The 18,546-nt window shown below is 38.9% G+C and overlaps 1 protein-coding gene across 1 annotated transcript; it reads right to left on the bottom strand.

Annotated features, from left to right (window-relative positions):
• Window positions 1–224: 224 nt before the first annotated feature.
• Window positions 225–16,187, bottom strand: LOC117471387 (C-type lectin domain family 18 member A-like). Its single transcript, XM_034116357.1, has 12 exons — window positions 16,064–16,187; window positions 14,550–14,641; window positions 10,083–10,316; window positions 9,874–9,971; window positions 9,372–9,493; window positions 8,694–8,801; window positions 8,464–8,556; window positions 7,849–7,955; window positions 7,601–7,730; window positions 7,339–7,435; window positions 2,893–2,984; window positions 225–342 (listed from the first exon to the last, which is right to left on the bottom strand). Exons 1-12 carry the CDS (start codon window positions 16,185–16,187, stop codon window positions 305–307), a joined length of 1,335 nt encoding a protein of 444 aa, XP_033972248.1. The 3' UTR covers window positions 225–304.
• Between the last annotated feature and the right edge of the window lie 2,359 nt (window positions 16,188–18,546).

The following is an 18,546-nucleotide window of genomic DNA, read 5'->3' on the forward strand; positions in this document are numbered from 1 at the left end:
TCTGATCTTTTATTTCTCCTCATTCCTGCAAGCAACATTAAGAGACCTGCTACTTTCTTTCAAAATGCCGAAGCAAATCGATTTTGAGGTCACATTGGGCCGGAAGATGAAGAAGATACAGCAGGCTTTTATATAAAAGAATAAAACAAGGAATTTTAGACACATGATACAACCATTTAATAATAAGACATCTTGTATTACATGTAGAGTATATACAGCACATCTAAACTACATTGACAAACATTAGTGGCCTTGGTCCCAACCAACATTTAACACCTAGTTTCACGTCCTTAAGAAATCCGGGTCACCTGCCATCCTCCCAGCGGCCAATGTGCTCTGCAGCTGTGAAACGCACACCAACAAAGAACATTTTTACAGAATTGTACATGTTGAGAAAATGCACAGCAAGAAAGGAAAAGGGGAGTTCAGTTTGTCCCATACATCCTTCTACATGGCTGTGAGGAAACATGATATAAAAGACTACTCCTTTCAAATGGATATGGAAACACACACTCCCACCCACACACATGCACAGACGGTACTCTAGAGAAACATGTTTGCCTCAGGCTGTGTGATATCCACTTATCATTTTATCACCAATTAGCACAACACAGCAATGAAGGCTGGAAATGAGTCCGATGGGGTGGGGGGCTCTGTGTGCTTATAATCAGCTGAATTTATGTATCTAACTTTTTGCTGCTTCAGTGAAATGTTATTTATTTACTCATGACAAAACTCATATTCACATGTTTAGCTGCAGTTTGAAGATGCAATGTGTAATGCCTGGCCACCTATATCACAAATAATCACCAATAGTGACAGCATGTTACCTATACTTCTCCTGGGTCCATACCAAATGTACAGTCATCATATATAAAAACTAAAACTGACTATGATATGCTAGTCCTGTTTTAGCATGCCATCTTGGCAATGTTGACCGCCTTCAGAGCTGATCCCTCATTCAGCTGTGAGTGATCAATACAAGATTACACACCGACCACTTGCAAAGACAACTCAAGTGGACAAAACTAAACATCTGCCACCGTCTCATTCCTTAGGATCAATGTAAGTGCTATGTGTGTGTCTAAACACTGCAGGCCTTTGTTGAGTTGACACATATTGATCGCTCAAAGGCTCTGGATGGTGAGCACTGAGTGCCATTGATTTGGACTGAGTGCCATGTTTAAATGTGTAGACAGGATCACACACATCTTCCATGTCGTGTTTATGTCATTAATGGACACACTGGATTAACATGTTAGACGTCACTCCGCTGTGATTATCAGTGACAGATCGTTTTTATGGGCATAGTAAAGCACAGAAGGTGCTACTATCCAAACAAATACAAATTGCTGTACAGCTCCAAGTTATATTTTTGTTTACATTAAAAGCTTTTTAAAATAAATGCTTTATGTGAAAGACTTGCTTGTGGAATTGAAATGAGAACCCATCTGAATTAGCCTAGACTTAAAGGGGACCTATCATGCAAAATGCACTTTTTGATGTCTTTTATACATAAATATGTGTCCCCGGTGTGTCAGGGAACTCATGCAGCGTCAGAAAATAAAACCCTCTCTTTTTTCCTCCGTACCCAAATCTCTAAAAACGGGGCTACAACGGAGCTGATCCAGATTTGCGTCCGATATGACCTAATATCGGAAATGTAGGCTGGCTTTACACTCACGGCCCTATCAGAAACGTTGCTATCAGAAACAATGCCCGACTGTTTTGGACGTAATATGGTCGGTGCATGTTCACATTAGCATCGCTAACACTCAGAGCTAACCTGTACTGGAGAGCATGTGTGTGAAGAAGCAGGAAATAAAAAGGAACTCACCTTGTGGTATAACCGGCAAGAGAGAAAGCCTTTGAGCTCCATACTGTTTCAGAAATAATCCTTGATAATCCATGATATGGCGTTTCATCACCGCAGTATCTGCCGGTAGAATCTCCCGCATGAGCTCAGCCCCCTCCTTTTTCTTTTATCAAATCTTTTTTTTTAAAGCTTTATACCCAAAATCAGCACTTTTGAAACAGGAAGTGAAATAGAGGGATATGAGGCATGGCTAGAATGGGTGATCTGTTTGGTATTTTGAGCAAAACACTTCATAGACATGTTTTTATATATTTTTATATATCTGAGACCTATGCTATTGCCTAAAAATAGCATGATAGGTGACCTTTAAACATTGCTTTCATTACAATTGAAGTGTTATGTGATTTAATGCAGCAACAAATTAGTCAAAACCTGAAATAAAATTCCAGTATATAATTTATAAAGTATATAAACATTCAATTAAATTGAAAAATAGGTCCCATTTTCATCAAACCTGATACATTTATTTGACTCAGTATCAGCCTGATATACGGTTATTCCTATTGAACTTAAATTCCTCAGTTGTATCGTCATGTTGGTATAGAAACAAGGTATGATCCCTCGAAAGAATGTATATATAACGGCTGTTTTTCTGGTGGTAAAAATGACCGGACATTAGGAACCCTTTCCCAGAGTGGCCGCTCACCACCATCACTACCAATCATTCAGGTGAACAACATAACGGTCTGGGCAAAAATATCACCCCCATTGAATCCTGTTCTAATTGGACCAGCACTCCAGTTTTGGAGAGGCATCTGTTCCACTATGAAGTCCAGAGCCTGGTGCTTCTGCACATCAGTTGGAGCTGTACTAAGTGCTAAGTTTAGGGGGAAATATGAGAGGTGAAGCCCATCTTCCCCCAAGTTAACTGAGCACATGCTGCTGCAGTGGGACAAATTCACCCAACCATGCATTTCATTTGTACAGTCGGGAGCATTGCTATTAAAGCTCCGTCATTTGGTTTTGTGCCCAAAGAATGTCAAAAAAGGTCAACATAACTTCTTAAGGACTCTTACCGTGCAGGCAGATGTATCGGTTCTGCGTTTTACATCGCTGGTCGTTCCAGTTAAAGGCACTTGACGCCTGCAGCTCTACACAGTTTCCAAAGCTGGACAGAGAAAGACAAATATTGAGTGACTCTATGTTCTGAGGTTTTTTCTCCTGCTTTTCTGAACTACTGAATACTAAAATGTTATTGTAAAGTTGAGGGGGGATCTTTTTTTCCAGATCACTTTTGTCCGATTGAATCTCTGATGAAGCAGAGGAACCACCACAATAAGTTGTATTTTTATACTACAGTTACTCACAAAACCAACAAACAGATTCTGTCTCAGATATATAAATCACACTTTAATATTGTAATATAAACATATATCAAAGTTTTTGGGCTGTTTTGCGTCGTTTTGTGCCGGTGCCTCGCTGTGACTGGATTGTTTGCTCTCTGCCTGAGCTGTCGCTCTTTCGGACTGTGGATTGCTGTCTGTCCTGCCGTGCTGTCGGGGGCTGGTCGACCTGAGCTGCTGATCGACCTGAGCTGCTGGGACCTGAGCTGCGGATCCTGAATTGGGTGTGTTGCAGCTCAATGTTGCCTAAAGCTACCCTTGTGTTCGCTTTTTTCCTGGGATTAATTGTCAGCCCGCATGTCGGCAAAACTGACGGATTGCCTCCCAGCGATGCCTCTGTTCACTTCGGACATTCGGATGGTGGAACCTCTGGAGCGCTGACTCCATCGGATAGTTTTTACCAAAAGCTGACGTTTCATGGCACGAAATGCGCACTCCCGTATGCCCTTTTGACTCTGGACTCGCTAATATCGAAGGATCGGAGCAGCCCTGCCCCTCTGAGGAGTGACGCGTCCAGAGCACATGTGAAAAAATCATCTTCCAGACTGTTAATATTGTTACTGCTATTACTCTCTGGTAACGTTAACATTAACCCTGGTCCTGAGTGTTTCTCTGCTTCCTTGCATCATTTGCCAACTCCAAATGAGTTTAGCTGTAGGCAAGGATTGGGTTTTCTGCATGTTAATGCTAGAAGCCTAGTGCCCAAATTAGATGTTTTCAAGACCTGGTTTTTAGTTGCTAAGTCTGATATTGTTGTAGTTTCTGAAACCTGGTTAAAACCGTCTGTCACTGACACTGTTATTCAGATTGATGGATATAATGTATTCAGAGCGGATCGTAAGGGCAGAGCTGGTGGTGTTGCAATATACACTGCTGAGAAACTACAGTGCTCTGTCCTTCACTCAATTTCAATTCCAAGGCAATTTGAGTTGCTAGCAGTCCAAATAACTATAGCAAATGCTCCTCTCACTGTTATTGGCTGTTATAGGCCTCCATCGGCCATCATGGATGCAACTACTAGCCTTACTGAATTGTTGTCTAAGTTTTCTTCTGAAATCATTTTATTGGGTGATTTAAATTGGGACTGGTTAAGTGATAAATCTTCACAGTTTAAGCAGGTTTGTGATTCTTTGAACTTAACTCAGCTTATTGATAGTCCCACTAGAATAAACCCTGCCAAACCCAATAACGATACCCTTATAGATGTCATTCTAACAAATGCAGCTCATAAGTATGTGTCTGTTGGTGTTTTTCCTAATGATATCAGTGACCATTGCACTATCGCTTGCGTTAGGTGCACTAAGTTGCCCAAAGCCAAGGGCCTTATTGTGCTCAGGCGCTGCTTCAAACACTTCTCTGAGCAGGCTTTCCTACACGATCTGGCGGAGGTTAAATGGCACTTCACAGCGTTAATTCCATCTGTTGATGTTGCCGTCCAATTTTTTATTGATCACTTTTTATCGATTATTAATAGACATGCCCCCCTTAGAAAATTCAGAGTTAAGAATAGGAACACTCCATGGTTTACTAGAGAACTATCTGATCTCATTCATGATCGAAATAAGCAATGGTCCTTAGCTAGAAAGTCTAACACTAGTGATGACTGGCTTCTTTTTCGTGTCCTCAGAAATAAATGTTCAGCCCTTATTAAAAAAGCTAAAGCTGATTACTATCTGAGCTTAACCACTGATTGTTTTAATGACCATTCCAAATTCTGGAAAACAATTAAATCACTTCAGAACAAGAAGGTTTCTAGTTTCCCACAAAAACTGAAGGTCAGTGATTCTTTTATTTCAGATTCAGATGGTATGTCTAATGCCTTTAATGCTCACTTCAAAAAGGCTGGTCACATTTTTGATGAGCAAAGTCATGACTCTCTAAATGGTCGTACTCACAGCCATAGTCAAGAGTTGAACTCCCCTGTTTTTGATTTCGCTTATTTCTCGGTCTCTGAAGTCTTACAGGGTTTGCACTCGATTGATCCTAAAAAGTCTGCCGGGCCTGACGGCCTTGACCCGTTCTTTTTAAAAATTGCAGCTCAGATGATAGCACAGCCAGTAACTGATATTTTGAATCTCTCCCTGTCCACTCACACACTGCCAGCTGTGTGGAAGCAAGCTCTGGTATCGCCCCTCTTGAAAGCTGGTGATCCCACGGAGTTGAATAACTATCGTCCTATCTCAAATCTTTCTGTGTTATCAAAGATTATTGAGTCCCTTGTTTCTACTCAGCTAAAACTTTTTTTAAATTCACACAACATCCTTAACCCTATGCAATCTGGATTCAGATCAAAGCACAGTACTGTGACTGCCAGTCTGAAAGACTTAGACGATATTAAGGCTGCTTTGGATAAGAAATCAGTTTGTGTTGCATTGTTTATTGACCTAGCCAAAGCATTTGACACTGTAGATCACCACATTATGTCTAATGTTATGTTGGTGTCTCGTTTCGGTCATAATGCCATTTGCTGGTTTCAGAGTTATCTAACCGACCGTACTCAATGCGTCAGGTTGGGTAGTACTGTCTCTGACCCTGTCACCTTGGAGAAGGGAGTTCCACAGGGCTCTATCTTGGGGCCCTTGCTCTTTTTATTATATGTAAACAATATTTGTAATCAGATGCAATTTTCTACCTATCATATGTATGCTGATGACACTATTGTATACTCGTGTGCTCCTTCTCTGGATATGGCCGTTTCCAATTTAAAATCAGATTTTATCACGCTGCAGCATGCGCTTCTTGATTCTAAACTGCTATTGAACAGTAAGAAAACCAAAGCAATGCTTTTTGCTCCCAAGTCAGCGTCCTCCTCTTGCCTCTCCATTGACACCCTTGATGGCGTTTCTGTTGAGTTTGTTGATACCTACAAATATCTGGGATTTTGGTTGGACAGTAATCTGAACTTCAAACACCATATTGAAGTTTTAACAAAGAAATTGAAATTCACTCTTGGCTTCCTTTTCAGATTTAAATGTTGTTTTTCAATTTCATCCCGTAAAAGGTTGGTCTCTGGCTTATTCCTGTCCCAGCTGGACTACGGTGATACCATTTATAGATTTGCCTGTCCCACTGTTTTGGCCAAACTTGACCCACTTTACCATGCTGCACTGCGTTATATATCAAATGCACCCTATAGGACTCATCATTGCACACTGTATAGCCTAACTGGATGGTCCTCACTTACTATGCGTAGGATGCAGCACTGGTTTTTATTAATAAAGCCATTTTAGGTAAGCTTCCACTCTACATATGTGTCAGATTTGCCCCAGTTTGTGACTCTTACAACCTCAGATCCAGTGCCTGGATACGGTTCCAGGTTCCTACTGTACGGACTGAGGCTGGAAAAAGGAGTCTTTCTTATTATGGTCCTTGGTCTTGGAATGACCTTCAATCACGCCTTAAACTGAGGGCACTTGTCTCTATATCATGTTTTAAATTGAAGTTGTCTGAAGTCCTCACCACCAGCTGCTCTTGCAGTAACAAGTAGTGTACTTTTTTTATTGTCCTAATGTGCACAATGTAGTGACTGCTTTTTCGTCTTTTGTTTTCTTTATGTTCTCTGTATTTTATATGTTTGTGTTATGTGTTATGTGTAACGTTGCTGCCTTCTTGGCCAGGTCAGCATTGAAAATGAGATTTTATCTCAATGTTTTTATCTGGTTAAATAAAGGTTAAATAAAATAAAAAAATGACAAGTTTGGTAGTTAATTATAAACACTAAGAATTACTTATAGACAGATAGATAGAGAGATAAATAAAACGGAGTAAGGGAGGCAGAAAGAGAGAGACATCTAGTGGTCAGAGTGAAGGTTGTCAGTCAGCCAACATCTGTCTTTTCCTCATCAGTCCATAAATAAAAATGTAATTATTTGAGAAAATCTCAGTAGATAATGTAATTTGAATGTGAAAACACAACACATTAGAGACACAAATACAGTATGTATCTCTCGCAGTAATATTTAGGTAATACATAATGTAGAACCAAAGGCATACTCATTTGTAGATAAACAAAAGTCAAAAAAGTAATGTTCTACCTTTAAGATGATTTGTTTGTTTGTTTGTTGAGTTCCATTGCACCTCTACTTTGCAGTAGTGACTGTTAGTAAATGTGTCTCTTACCCTTGGTTGTCCGGTTGCCCAAAGGCGAAGCTGCTGAATCTGGGGATCTCGCCTGTGTCCCAGCGAAATGAGTCTTTCAGAGGCTTATATGTCAAACCTGTGGAGTAAAAACATTGCTTTTTTGTCCGTGCATCATTTCCACAACCTCCACCTGGTAGTACATCTGGTCTAAACCACAGCTGAGTCTGCTAATCTGGTGTTGCTGCCAGGTGTGAGAAAATAGTATGACATTTTAACATAAATGGATGAGGGAATACTGTACCAATCCAGAAGTTTCGTGTCTCAAAGTCCGTGTTGGTGACCTCGTTGCTCGTCTCCAGCTGACTGATATAAAACGCCAGGATGTCCTGAACCTTCTGATTGTGGATCTGAGCAAGAATCCCCCCTCGTCCCTTGTGGTGTAAACAAGAGAAAAGGCCACAGTGAAAGCAGAATTAAAAGCCCTCGTATCTAGTTTTAGATGATGTATTATGGCGGTAGAGCTTGTCTCAACACACACCTGTCTCTCACCTGACAGTGACTCTTGGCTCCATAGTAGGTGTCAGCTTCTGAAGACACCACGAAGCAATCACCGTCTATCATCGCGTCACAGCTGTGGAAGGGAAACTGCACTTTCTCTGTAGGGACACAAGCCAACAAAATATGGTGAAAATAAACACTAATGATGCATACCATCAACAAAAAGGAAGTTGTAGTCTCCTGTAAGCAATTACAGTTGTTAATCTGGATGAATTGTTAAAGAATAACAGTTTCAGAATATGTTCAGAGAGATTAATAAACAAACAAAGAAATAGTTTTGTTGCCTTTAGCTAAAATATATGAATGCTCAAAAATGCTTTGTAACACATTTGCAAAGGTGCTACCTACCTGATATAGCATACTTTAAATCTCATTTCTAAATTATAATTTTTGCCCCCTTTGACAAGTTAATATGCTCATGTTTTCATCACATTTTCACAATGTCACCAACGTTGGCATCCCTTAAGATATATACAGAATGTAGCAGCAAGCAGATGGATTTTACTCAGCACTGTTCTGCCTGTTTGAGCTTGTGAATTGAAACCTGCGTCTCAGGGTACACATTGCTGAGGTATATAAAAACACAAAGAGGCACACTGCACTCACCTGCACACTCAGCACCACCATAGCCAACATCACACAAGCAAGAGCATTCTTCTTCTTTGAAACGACCGTGCACACACTGCACACTGCAGCGCACTGAAAGACAGAGCCTTAGTTCAGTGAAATCAGTCACTCTACTTTGAACAGACAGGAAAACAGACATATTTAATGAGACCTGGTACTAATAAGGGTATTATCTCGATACTACTTGGTTTGATGTTGATGAGTGGTACCCTGGCAGAGGCGTCCGGTGAAGCCCCGGTCACACGTGCACTTGCAGGATGAGATGTTAAGATGGCCGTGCTGACCGCAGCTCATTCGACACGGATTCTTTGGAATCTCTGACAAAAAAATGTGCATTCACACCAACACAAATATGCACGTTACAAAAATAAACATATGGAAGTGTTACATTAGATCATATTGGTTAACATCATTGCCGCAGTATTGTGATTATTGTTCTATTATAAAGGCCAGATACCATGGAAATCACAAAATACTTTATAAATGGCAAAACTGCGTATCTGGCACAAACATTGAACGAAAGATTTCATAAGCAGAAATATGAAATGGGCACACCTGTCATCTTTGTTGAATTGGACTCAATTTGCACTTCTAACAATTGCTAAAACACATTGATGGTAAATGTGCAGAAATGTATATCAGCAGCATATGGGTGTAACTACAGTAATAAGTAAAAGTATTATTCATAAACTGTTTTTTTAATCACCTTACATTATAATACTATGTATATGATATGCATGTCTGTTTCAAGGGCTTGCATTTAATCAATGTGGAATGTCCTTGCCTATTACATTTCTTAGCAGAGAACTCATTATGTACCTTTGTGAATGTCCAACAACAGCAAAATGTGCCTCTGTAGCCACCTTAATGTTTATATATTGTCTTACCACATAATCTACCTACATGGTCCCACAGTCTGAAGCAGCCAGACATTGAAGAGGTGCAGAGAGAGCAGTACAGCCCCGTCTTATAGGGAGTCACCAGCCGACCGTTCACCTCCCAGTTCCCCCTGCAGCAACACAGATATACAGAACACTGCAACATATGGACACAATCACACAAAATCTAGAGCCTCTGCAATGGGGCAAAGTCAAAGAAATGTTTAAAATGTTGTAATATATATATATATATATATATATATATATATATAATCATTTTTGAGGCCTTCACATAGGTAGTGTTACATAATAGTTCATTTTAACTGTATGTACCAAGGACTCCCTGAAAAGTAATATAAGCCTTGATATAATTATTGCCGTTTTCAAGAGCATAATGGTTTTGAGCTGGATGGCAGATAAAACCCTTAGTATTGGCTTTATTTTTTTACCACGCAATTCTCAGATGAATTTAACAATCTCTTCTTAGGTTGATAAAGTGTGTCATTGTTACCCAGGGTAATATGCGCAGACAAACATCTCCCAGAGGTCTCCTTCCCTCAGACAAAGCTGGCTGGCACAGCCCACATGACTCGAGGTGGCCCACACCAACTACACAACAACAGAGGGGTCAGACACACAACATTAGCGCTATTGAAGAAAAAACACAATTATGAGAATCTCTGACGAACATGTGTACAGCTTGTATCTTAGTGTTAATACCTGTGTATAGTGCTGACAGGTGGCGTTCTCCCTACATTTCCCACTCAGGTAAAGAAAATCGTTCCCCTCTTCAAACCAGGAGTGTATGGCATCAGAAACTGAAGTGAGACCACGGGCAGAGAGGTGTGTGTTCCAGCCGATGTGACTGAGAGGTGAGGATTGTTGATCAGGAGGATCTGTGTGACATGATGCCACCCTGTCCTTTGCAAGTAAGGCCAACTTATCACTCCACTCCTATAAAGACAAAAATAATATTTAATATCATAAAAACATCTTTGATTCCCAAAAATTACTGTAAAAACCTTCAAAGGAATACGTTATACTAATGTCTTCTCTGGCAGTATCCTACTGTACATGCACACAGGGAAGATCAAATCAGACTGCCACTGATTGTAGTTAAAAAAGCAAATGTTAAAAAAAGTATCTGTTTCAGAAGCTTACCATGTTTTTTGATTCAAACGTTTTAAATCTTGCTCTATCATTTTCATAATCGGGGTACAACAAAAAGGTCTGACATTACAGTTTTTACAGTTTAAAAAACAAATTCTGATTTAGTTTAACCCCACATATATAATGAAAAATGTAATACGTATGTTAGTGAATGATTAATAATCAATAACATCAACATTTAGCAATAGGATATTTTCATCACCTTATTCAGTATTAAAATATGTTATTGAGGTCTGTTGGACTCTGAGATGCATCTTACAACCGAAATGAAGGTCATTTTGTACTTCAAATATGATTAAATCTGGATGAAAGGAAAAACTCTTTGGCATGAAGGTCATTCCTAATAGTGCATGAGTGATTTTCTTTACCCGCTTAATCCTTTTCAGGGGTCGGAGCCAGACCTTGAGTCCAGCAGACAACAGACAGGGAGACACCTTGGGCGAACTGCCAGTGCAGGACCAACAAACACTGACTGACACCCATTGTGTGCTACACTGGTAAAAACACCTCACTATGGGGCACATTTTCCAAGATTTGCAGTGGCTAATTCAAATAAACAACACACAAACTTTCCACAATCAATCACTCTGCCATATTTTCTGTAGTACAAACATCACATTGAGGTAAGCTCTTACTACTAGGAAAGGCAACCACAGATGGAAAGTCACAGATTTAAGTTAAAAAGTTGCATTTTTTGTAATAACATGTTTTTTATGTTTGAAACTCTCTTGGGTACCACTTTCATAAACACATATTTTTAAATGAATGGGTGAATACAATATTACTAAGAATGTGTGGTTTTGTATTAATGAAGTTGGGCAGTAGCATTACTTAGTAAACTGCCAAAGTAAGGAAATTACTTTTATAGTAAATATTAGTGTAATTAAATAGATTAAACTGTTTATTCCCTCAAAGCAGTTCCCAGTAATGCTCTGTTACTTTAACATTTTACGGGGTCAACTTATCTTTATGGGAGTTTGATGGAGGGTTGATATCACTATGGTCTTTTCACTGCAGAGCGTGATAAATGGTGTTTTTTGTTGCTATATGTGTACTCAGAGTTCATTCAGGAATCAGTTGAATTGTTGAACCCAGCAGCTCCACAGTCTGGGAAGAATGTGTACCTGTTGATGGTCAGTATGTACCATGGATGTAGCATAAGAAAAGTTTGTTACTGCTTATTAACCCTTTAGAAATGATGATGTATTAAAGGTCCCCTATTATACAGTCTTTCATCAATATATTATATGTCTCAGATATATACAATACATGTCTCTGAAGTGTTTGGCTCGAAATACCCAACAGATCACCCATTGCAGCATCCCATAAACCCCTCTGTTTCAGCCCTGTTTCAAAAGTGCTGATTCTCTGTCTGTTACTTTAGATGAAAATAAGGAGCCACTCCCCACGCCCCTCTGAGAGATATTTGATTAAAAAGAACACAATGGTGCTCTGAGGAGATTCAGGTGATAAGGTGGTGGGGGTTACCTTGGTTGGTTATTGGCTAATGGTTACACAAGCCAAAAAATCGTTGTGACATCATAAAGTGGCCAAAATCTGATCAGCTCATCTTCAGACAGGTTTTTATATAAATGGATCAGGACAAAACTGAGGGAAACTTTTTTCCTGAAACTTGTAGAATCTCTTTACACAGAGGACGCACATGTTTATGTATAAAATACATGAATAAGTGGATTTTGCATAATAGGTGACCTTTAAATGAATGGGTGAATACAATATTACTATGACTGTGTGGTTTTGTATTCATGCTTTTGGGCATTACTTAGTAAACTGTCAAAGTAAGGAAATTACTTTTATGGTAAATATTAGTGTTATTAAATAATACAATGTTTAATTCCCTCATTGCAATTCCACAGTCTGGGAAAAATGTTTACCTGTTGATGGTCAGCATGTACCAAGAGTGTAGTGAAACATGTGTTACCGCTTATTAACCCTTTATAAATTATGCCTTATTAGAAAGTGTTACTCTCTCTTGATAAATGAGGCTCTGTTTTAGAAGGAAATAATCGAATCAAACAATTATTTTTGGTTTGACTGATTTTGAAGGATACAAATCAGAGGTCAGAGACAAATGTATGTCTTAGACACGATGAGCCCGTTAAGTTGATTGTTCACTCTGCTCTCTGAAGTCAGCCAGCCTAAGTGACAGACTCATAATTTGATGTCAGCAGAGGTCACCGGGCAATACTTCATTTCAGACATTTTATTTCAAAGCATGTCATGTTTTATCAGCTGTGGGATTTGAATGTCACACTAAGAAAATGTTAGTTTATACCCTCTTAAGCTTTTTTTGTGGTACCACAGACAATTGCTTTATTGTTGATTACCAAAATAGCTAAATCAATACAGCTCCATAATTATGTGTTTTTCTTTATTATTTAAATGAATCGTTGGAGCTTTATCAGAATAAAAGAGATTAATAAAATGCTAATCTAACAAACAAAGGTCAAGTCTTGCATATCAAAAGTAAATACTGAACTGTTATGTATTAAAGCGATTGTATGACCTCATAATACTTCCTCAAGAGCTCAAAGAAAAGCTGCAGACAGGGCATCGGGTAAGAAAGGAAGAGGCGTCCTTCATTCCTTAAATATTGGTATTTTATCTCCCCCTGAAAGAAAAGCCTAAAGGTCTATATTATAATCACTTCAGCACAATCTCACCACAATGCTAACTGGCTCGTTCCTGGGTGAAAAAAAGCTCTTATCCCAACGTTCAAAAACACAGCCGAAGCCTTGAGCCTTTTAACGTTTATCAGTAAAGCTCTTTAATATGCCTCTTCAGCTCGACAAACCTTCCTCTGAGGGAAATTACCGGTAATACCAGAGTTGTGAATACAGAATGATTATCCACATCCTCTTTTTCTCATTACTGCCTTATCAGGTGGGAACAGTTCTCTGAGGCTGAAGAGCAGTCGTAGAAAGAGAGCTCGGTCTGTATGGGTGGCTTTGAGGATGTAATCTATGACAAAGTGACAGTTTGCCCTGGTACAAAACTCATATTAGACCCTAAGGATATCTAGAGCATTATGACTTTAGTAATCCATCATTACCTCTTCATCATAATCACATGCAACCAAGACAGTTGAGCAGATAAGTACCGTATGGCGAAGCAAGATGGGAAAGATAGGGAGAGGATTTACTGCAGCTGCTGTGTTTTGCAGAGAGTGGGATTAGAAAAACCTGAGTGAAAGATTAATATTTATGCTGCACACTCAGCAACACACAGTTTTTATCACTCTCAAATTCATGAAAGCTAATTTGTATACAGAACTGTAGCTGTTGATAATCTGAAACTAACAAATTGAAGGTGTTGCTTAGTTTATTCCTATTGTGTGTTTAAACATGAATTGGTACAATTATGCTTTGCAACAAGACTACCCACTGCTAATAGATTTTGGCCCAGTTCTGACTCTCCACACTATCACTCCACCTGCAGCTGAGCGGATTTAAAATGATGCTTCATTACTGTTTTACTCTGTTGAGACTATCGGCACCACACAGGAAGACCATTGTGACCATTGTGCTTAGCCTGTGACTATGCTGCTAGTGTGCCTGGTGTAGTTAAATAAAAAAACGTTACAAACATGTTTTTTTGGTGCTGCAAGTCAGAGCTTGATCCTTACGCAACATGTCTGATCATTACTCCCACCATCATCATCATCATCATCATCATCATCATCATCATCATCATCATCATCATCATCATCATCATAACTGTTTTTCTCTAAGTTTTGCACTGTATCTGCAAAAAAATGTATGTCAAATATTGGTTAAGTCTGCTACACATGGCTAGATATCTTCCACTAGTACCGTGTGAGAGAGAGAGAGAGGAAAGTACAGTACAAAAAGGTAATTCTAATGTGTTGTGTTGCAGAGGAAGATTAAACTTTGGTTTGAGAAACAGCATAATGGACATAATAAAACTCAAATGTATGTGACAGCATTCTTGCCATTCAAACTCACACAGAAGAGACAGACAATGGATGCCACAAACCATTTTTTGCATGTTAGCTGCCATGGGGTTGACCCGGCTGCGCAGCCTATTGTGTTGGGCAACAATCTTTGAGTGTTCCTTCACCCCGAGCCCTGCAAGGAAGCACAAACGCTCATTTAGCAACGATGCCTTTACTGATGTCGCCATGGCAATGGAGTGTGTGTGTGTGTGTGTGTGTGTGTGTGTGTGTGTGTGTGTGTGTGTGTGTGTGAGAGCGTGGGTTAATACAGTTTGTCACAGCTTCAGTCACAATTGAACTCAAGGGTCAGTTGGGTTAAGACAAAACTTTCAATCAAAACTCTTTTTCATTTTTATTTTACATTACTTATGACTTAAAATGTCTTCAATAAATGAGTTTCATACTGCGTATAAATCGGTTAAAGTGTTATTCAAAACCTTGAGATCTTGGGGACCATGCACAATAAAGCCTATGCTATTTAATTGAGCCCAACATTCTTAAATCATTCATGTAGAGGCAGATTATGGAATAATAACATTTAGGAATAGGCAGTGATCTGCTTTGATCAAATGTACTGCTAAAGGTTACTTATTACCCCTTAGCACTTCACTCCAAAAGTTAAAGAGTAGAGAGTTGGCTCCCCAGTGATAGGTTAATCATTTTGCCTTGGGTTTGGCAAAATGCCTTCAAAATGGTAATTTGTTCAACTGATGCCAAACTCCTAGCACAGCAGGCAGTGACAGAAAAGTGGGCCTGCTGGTGCTTTGCCAGATGGATTGAGACAGCTTAGAAAACCCACTGGAGTCTACAGCTTAAAGGATTGCCACCTGATGGCAAACATTAAACAAACACTTAAAACATGCTTTGCTATCAGTTAAAATAGACTTACATCAAGGGAAAACTATTTAGGCATGGTGTAAACTAACTAAGTAGATGTACTCAAGTACTGTACTAAAGTACAATTATGAGGTACTTATTTGTTTGCTACTTTGTACGTCACACTACAATTCAGAAGTACATTGTTTACTTTTACTCCACTACAATTATTGACTATGTTTAGTTACTTTGCAGATTTGGATTCATAATGTAAAATATAAACAACACTTAAATAAGACTTTAGTTCTGGATTAAAATTCACAAGCTACCCTGCAGTATACAAAGTTATTAAAACTATAGCTGCACCTTTACCAGCTTTGATAACACTTTAATGCATCAATAATTATGATCAAAACATATATTATTTAGAAATAGGCCAATCTGCATAATGAGTACTTTTACTTTTGGTAGCCTACTTTAAGTATATTTTGATGCCAATAGGCCTACTTTTACTTGAGTCACATTTTGATTGCTGGACTTTTACTTGTAACATAGCTACTATTCCTACTCTCTGGTACTTCTACTTTTACTTAAGTACAATATCTGAATACTTTTTCCACCTTTGCATTTAAGTCAACATGTTACGTGCTAGCTCATCCTGCACTACGAGGTCTACTGTCTACAGTAGGCTACGGTCCCTCGTGGCCACCTGCCTCACGCACAGCTAAAGTGTGTTTACCGGTGATGGTGGGCTTCAGGGGCTCCGGTGTGTCTGTGATAATCCGGTTCGCGAAGATAAACTGTGGCAGGAGAGACAACGCGACCAACAGATCCAAAAACCGGGACGCGGTTCCAGGCCGCATTGTGAAATCCTGAAGTATCTCCGACTAAAGTGACCCCTCGGCCCTCGGTTTTATCCTCCCTCCGCTCCTCTCCTCCCTCTTTTCACCTCATCACCCCGGGCTGCAGCGGTGAGCACATGTATCATCCTTGAAGCAGACTCACGGTACAGCGTAATTAACCTTTTAACGTTTCATTAAATCATTATCCCTCTTTTTGGGGAAAAAAATCCATACTTAATTGCCTTTAACAATGGAACATTAACGCAAATGATCACTGCACGCGTTGAAGTGCATGTGTGCAAAGATGCACGAGGAGGAACAATGAATCATAAACATTATAATGGAGGGTAGGCTATTTCCTGACAAAACCACAACATATTATACCATATAGTAGATGTATTTATTATGCTTTTCATAACACATTTAGACGCTTGTTAAGACAGCTAATTTCGTATTTTTTTAAATTACGATGTAATATCGCTTACATGGAATACGGTCATGGCATACACCTTAAGTTTGTCTTTCATTTAAAATGTTAAATAGCTATTAAAGAGTTACATTTAAGACATCATATGATTTAGTAAAATTCATTTAGGCAACTTTGTATCTAGAGTTTTATAAAGTATGACAATATGCAAAATAAATTACTCAAAACCACTATAATAGTATGGTTTTGAGATACTAGTGTATTTGTACATTGAAAAGTAAATACTATCCACCACAAAAATCATGTGTGAAAAGTGCCAGTCAGTCATTGATGACAACATGCATTGCTTAATCATCTCTGTCATCATTTCCTAAAATAAATAACAAAAGCGAGCTTAACTCTTGTTCAATAGTGTTTATGATTGTTAAAAGAGGGGAGGTTTGTTTTGAGAGACCAATGTCCATCATCAATGAATCACTTCCAACGCTTTATTTCTATACTATGTACTGGCTGGGGTGCAGGATTTCTTCTTTTAATCCAAGAAGAGTCTTGTGATATATTTTTTAAAGAGGGAATTGAGCATGATGGCAGAAATGTAATTGTACGTAATGATAAGATAGTTGTGAGAGGTACAGGATAGAGCTCCCGGCCATCTGTTTAGACATGGTGACAATGTTTTTTTATGCATCCAGTGTGGAAAGTATGAATCATGCTTTGCACACTGTGATGATTCAGAGTCTGGAGATGACTGCAGAGCGACACAATGGACTCCCACTCGTCTCTCTCCCCTGTGGGCTCAATGTATTTCAGTCCCCTGGCTGCCCAGATTTTTCTTATCTCCTTGATTTTGCTGCATCAGTAAAGTACTGTCTGACCCTGCTGAGCCAAACAACAGCTTTGCACACAGACTGTTCTGGGCTCAGTCTGACTCGGCCACCCACTGAGATGATTTCTCAGGTGAACACTGTAAGCTTCCTCACTGCTTCAGCCTGAGCCTCCACATTACTCTCTGAACTGCAGCAGTGTCTGCTGAATGCACTCAGGACAGAAGTCCATCTACACACTAAATTATTTCTCTACAGCAGCAATACTTCAGTTTCAAACTCACTCTCATATTTACCATTCAATTTAAATTAACTGGTTTTCCAAAAAGGCGGTGTTGTCTGTCTAAATCGATGCGATTGCAGTTCCTTTGTACCCTGTAGAAATTGAGATGCTGATGACTTAGACATCTTGCAGAATGAAACTTGAAAAGTTATTTTGAAGCCATATAATATTTACTTTTTGGTATTGTGAGTCCGAACAGATGGGCCTTGACTACCTGATAAATATTTCTCAATTGCAACTTCACAGTATTCTATAAAAAGAAGTAGAAATTGTATTACATATGCGCACAAAAGAGTTGCAACAAGCAAAAAGCAGCTGGGTATTATTTTATTCATATAGTGGTGGAATATGGAAGATTTAATAAGGTATTGTTGATTTGTACAGGTTTATATCTCCAGTGTAAGCACCCTTCAGTAATAATATATAAATGGAAAATAAATATTTAGTACCTGTCATCTTCACATATCATTTGTATTCCCTGACTCCTATAGTAATATCTGCCCTAATCATAATCATTTGGACATGTCAGGTATTTGGACCCTTACATTTATAACCTCAGAAACATGTGTCTTATTTTGTTCAGCCAAGCTCATAAACAGTATGCATGCATTAAGATATTCCTGTAGAGGGCACAGCTTAGCTTCTCTACATTACATGTTGATTAAAGGTCACAAAAACAGCATTCATATTTCAAATTGAGCTGACAGATCCTTTTCAGATTAGTTATATGATAAATTGTATTTAAACAGATAGAACTTGGATAGAAAATGTTTCTACAATATTTGTATTTTTTTGTCTAACTGCTAAATTTAATCTAATGTTTACAAGTAACTATTGCTGTAAACA

Source organism: Trematomus bernacchii, unplaced genomic scaffold (assembly GCF_902827165.1).
Source record: "Trematomus bernacchii unplaced genomic scaffold, fTreBer1.1, whole genome shotgun sequence".
Classification (NCBI taxonomy): domain Eukaryota; kingdom Metazoa; phylum Chordata; class Actinopteri; order Perciformes; family Nototheniidae; genus Trematomus; species Trematomus bernacchii.

What these genes read in the sequence shown, in the direction of transcription:
- LOC117471387 (XM_034116357.1), bottom strand. Translation starts at nt 16,187, where the DNA reads ATGCGGCCTGGAACCGCGTCCCGGTTTTTGGATCTGTTGGTCGCGTTG. An exon ending in CCTGAAGCCCACCATCACCG is followed by an intron (nt 14,642 to 16,063) that starts GTAAACACACTT and finishes GCTTCCTTGCAG; the next exon opens with GGCTCGGGGTGAAGGAACAC. An exon ending in CACCGGACGCCTCTGCCAGG is followed by an intron (nt 8,557 to 8,693) that starts GTACCACTCATC and finishes TCTGTCTTTCAG; the next exon opens with TGCGCTGCAGTGTGCAGTGT.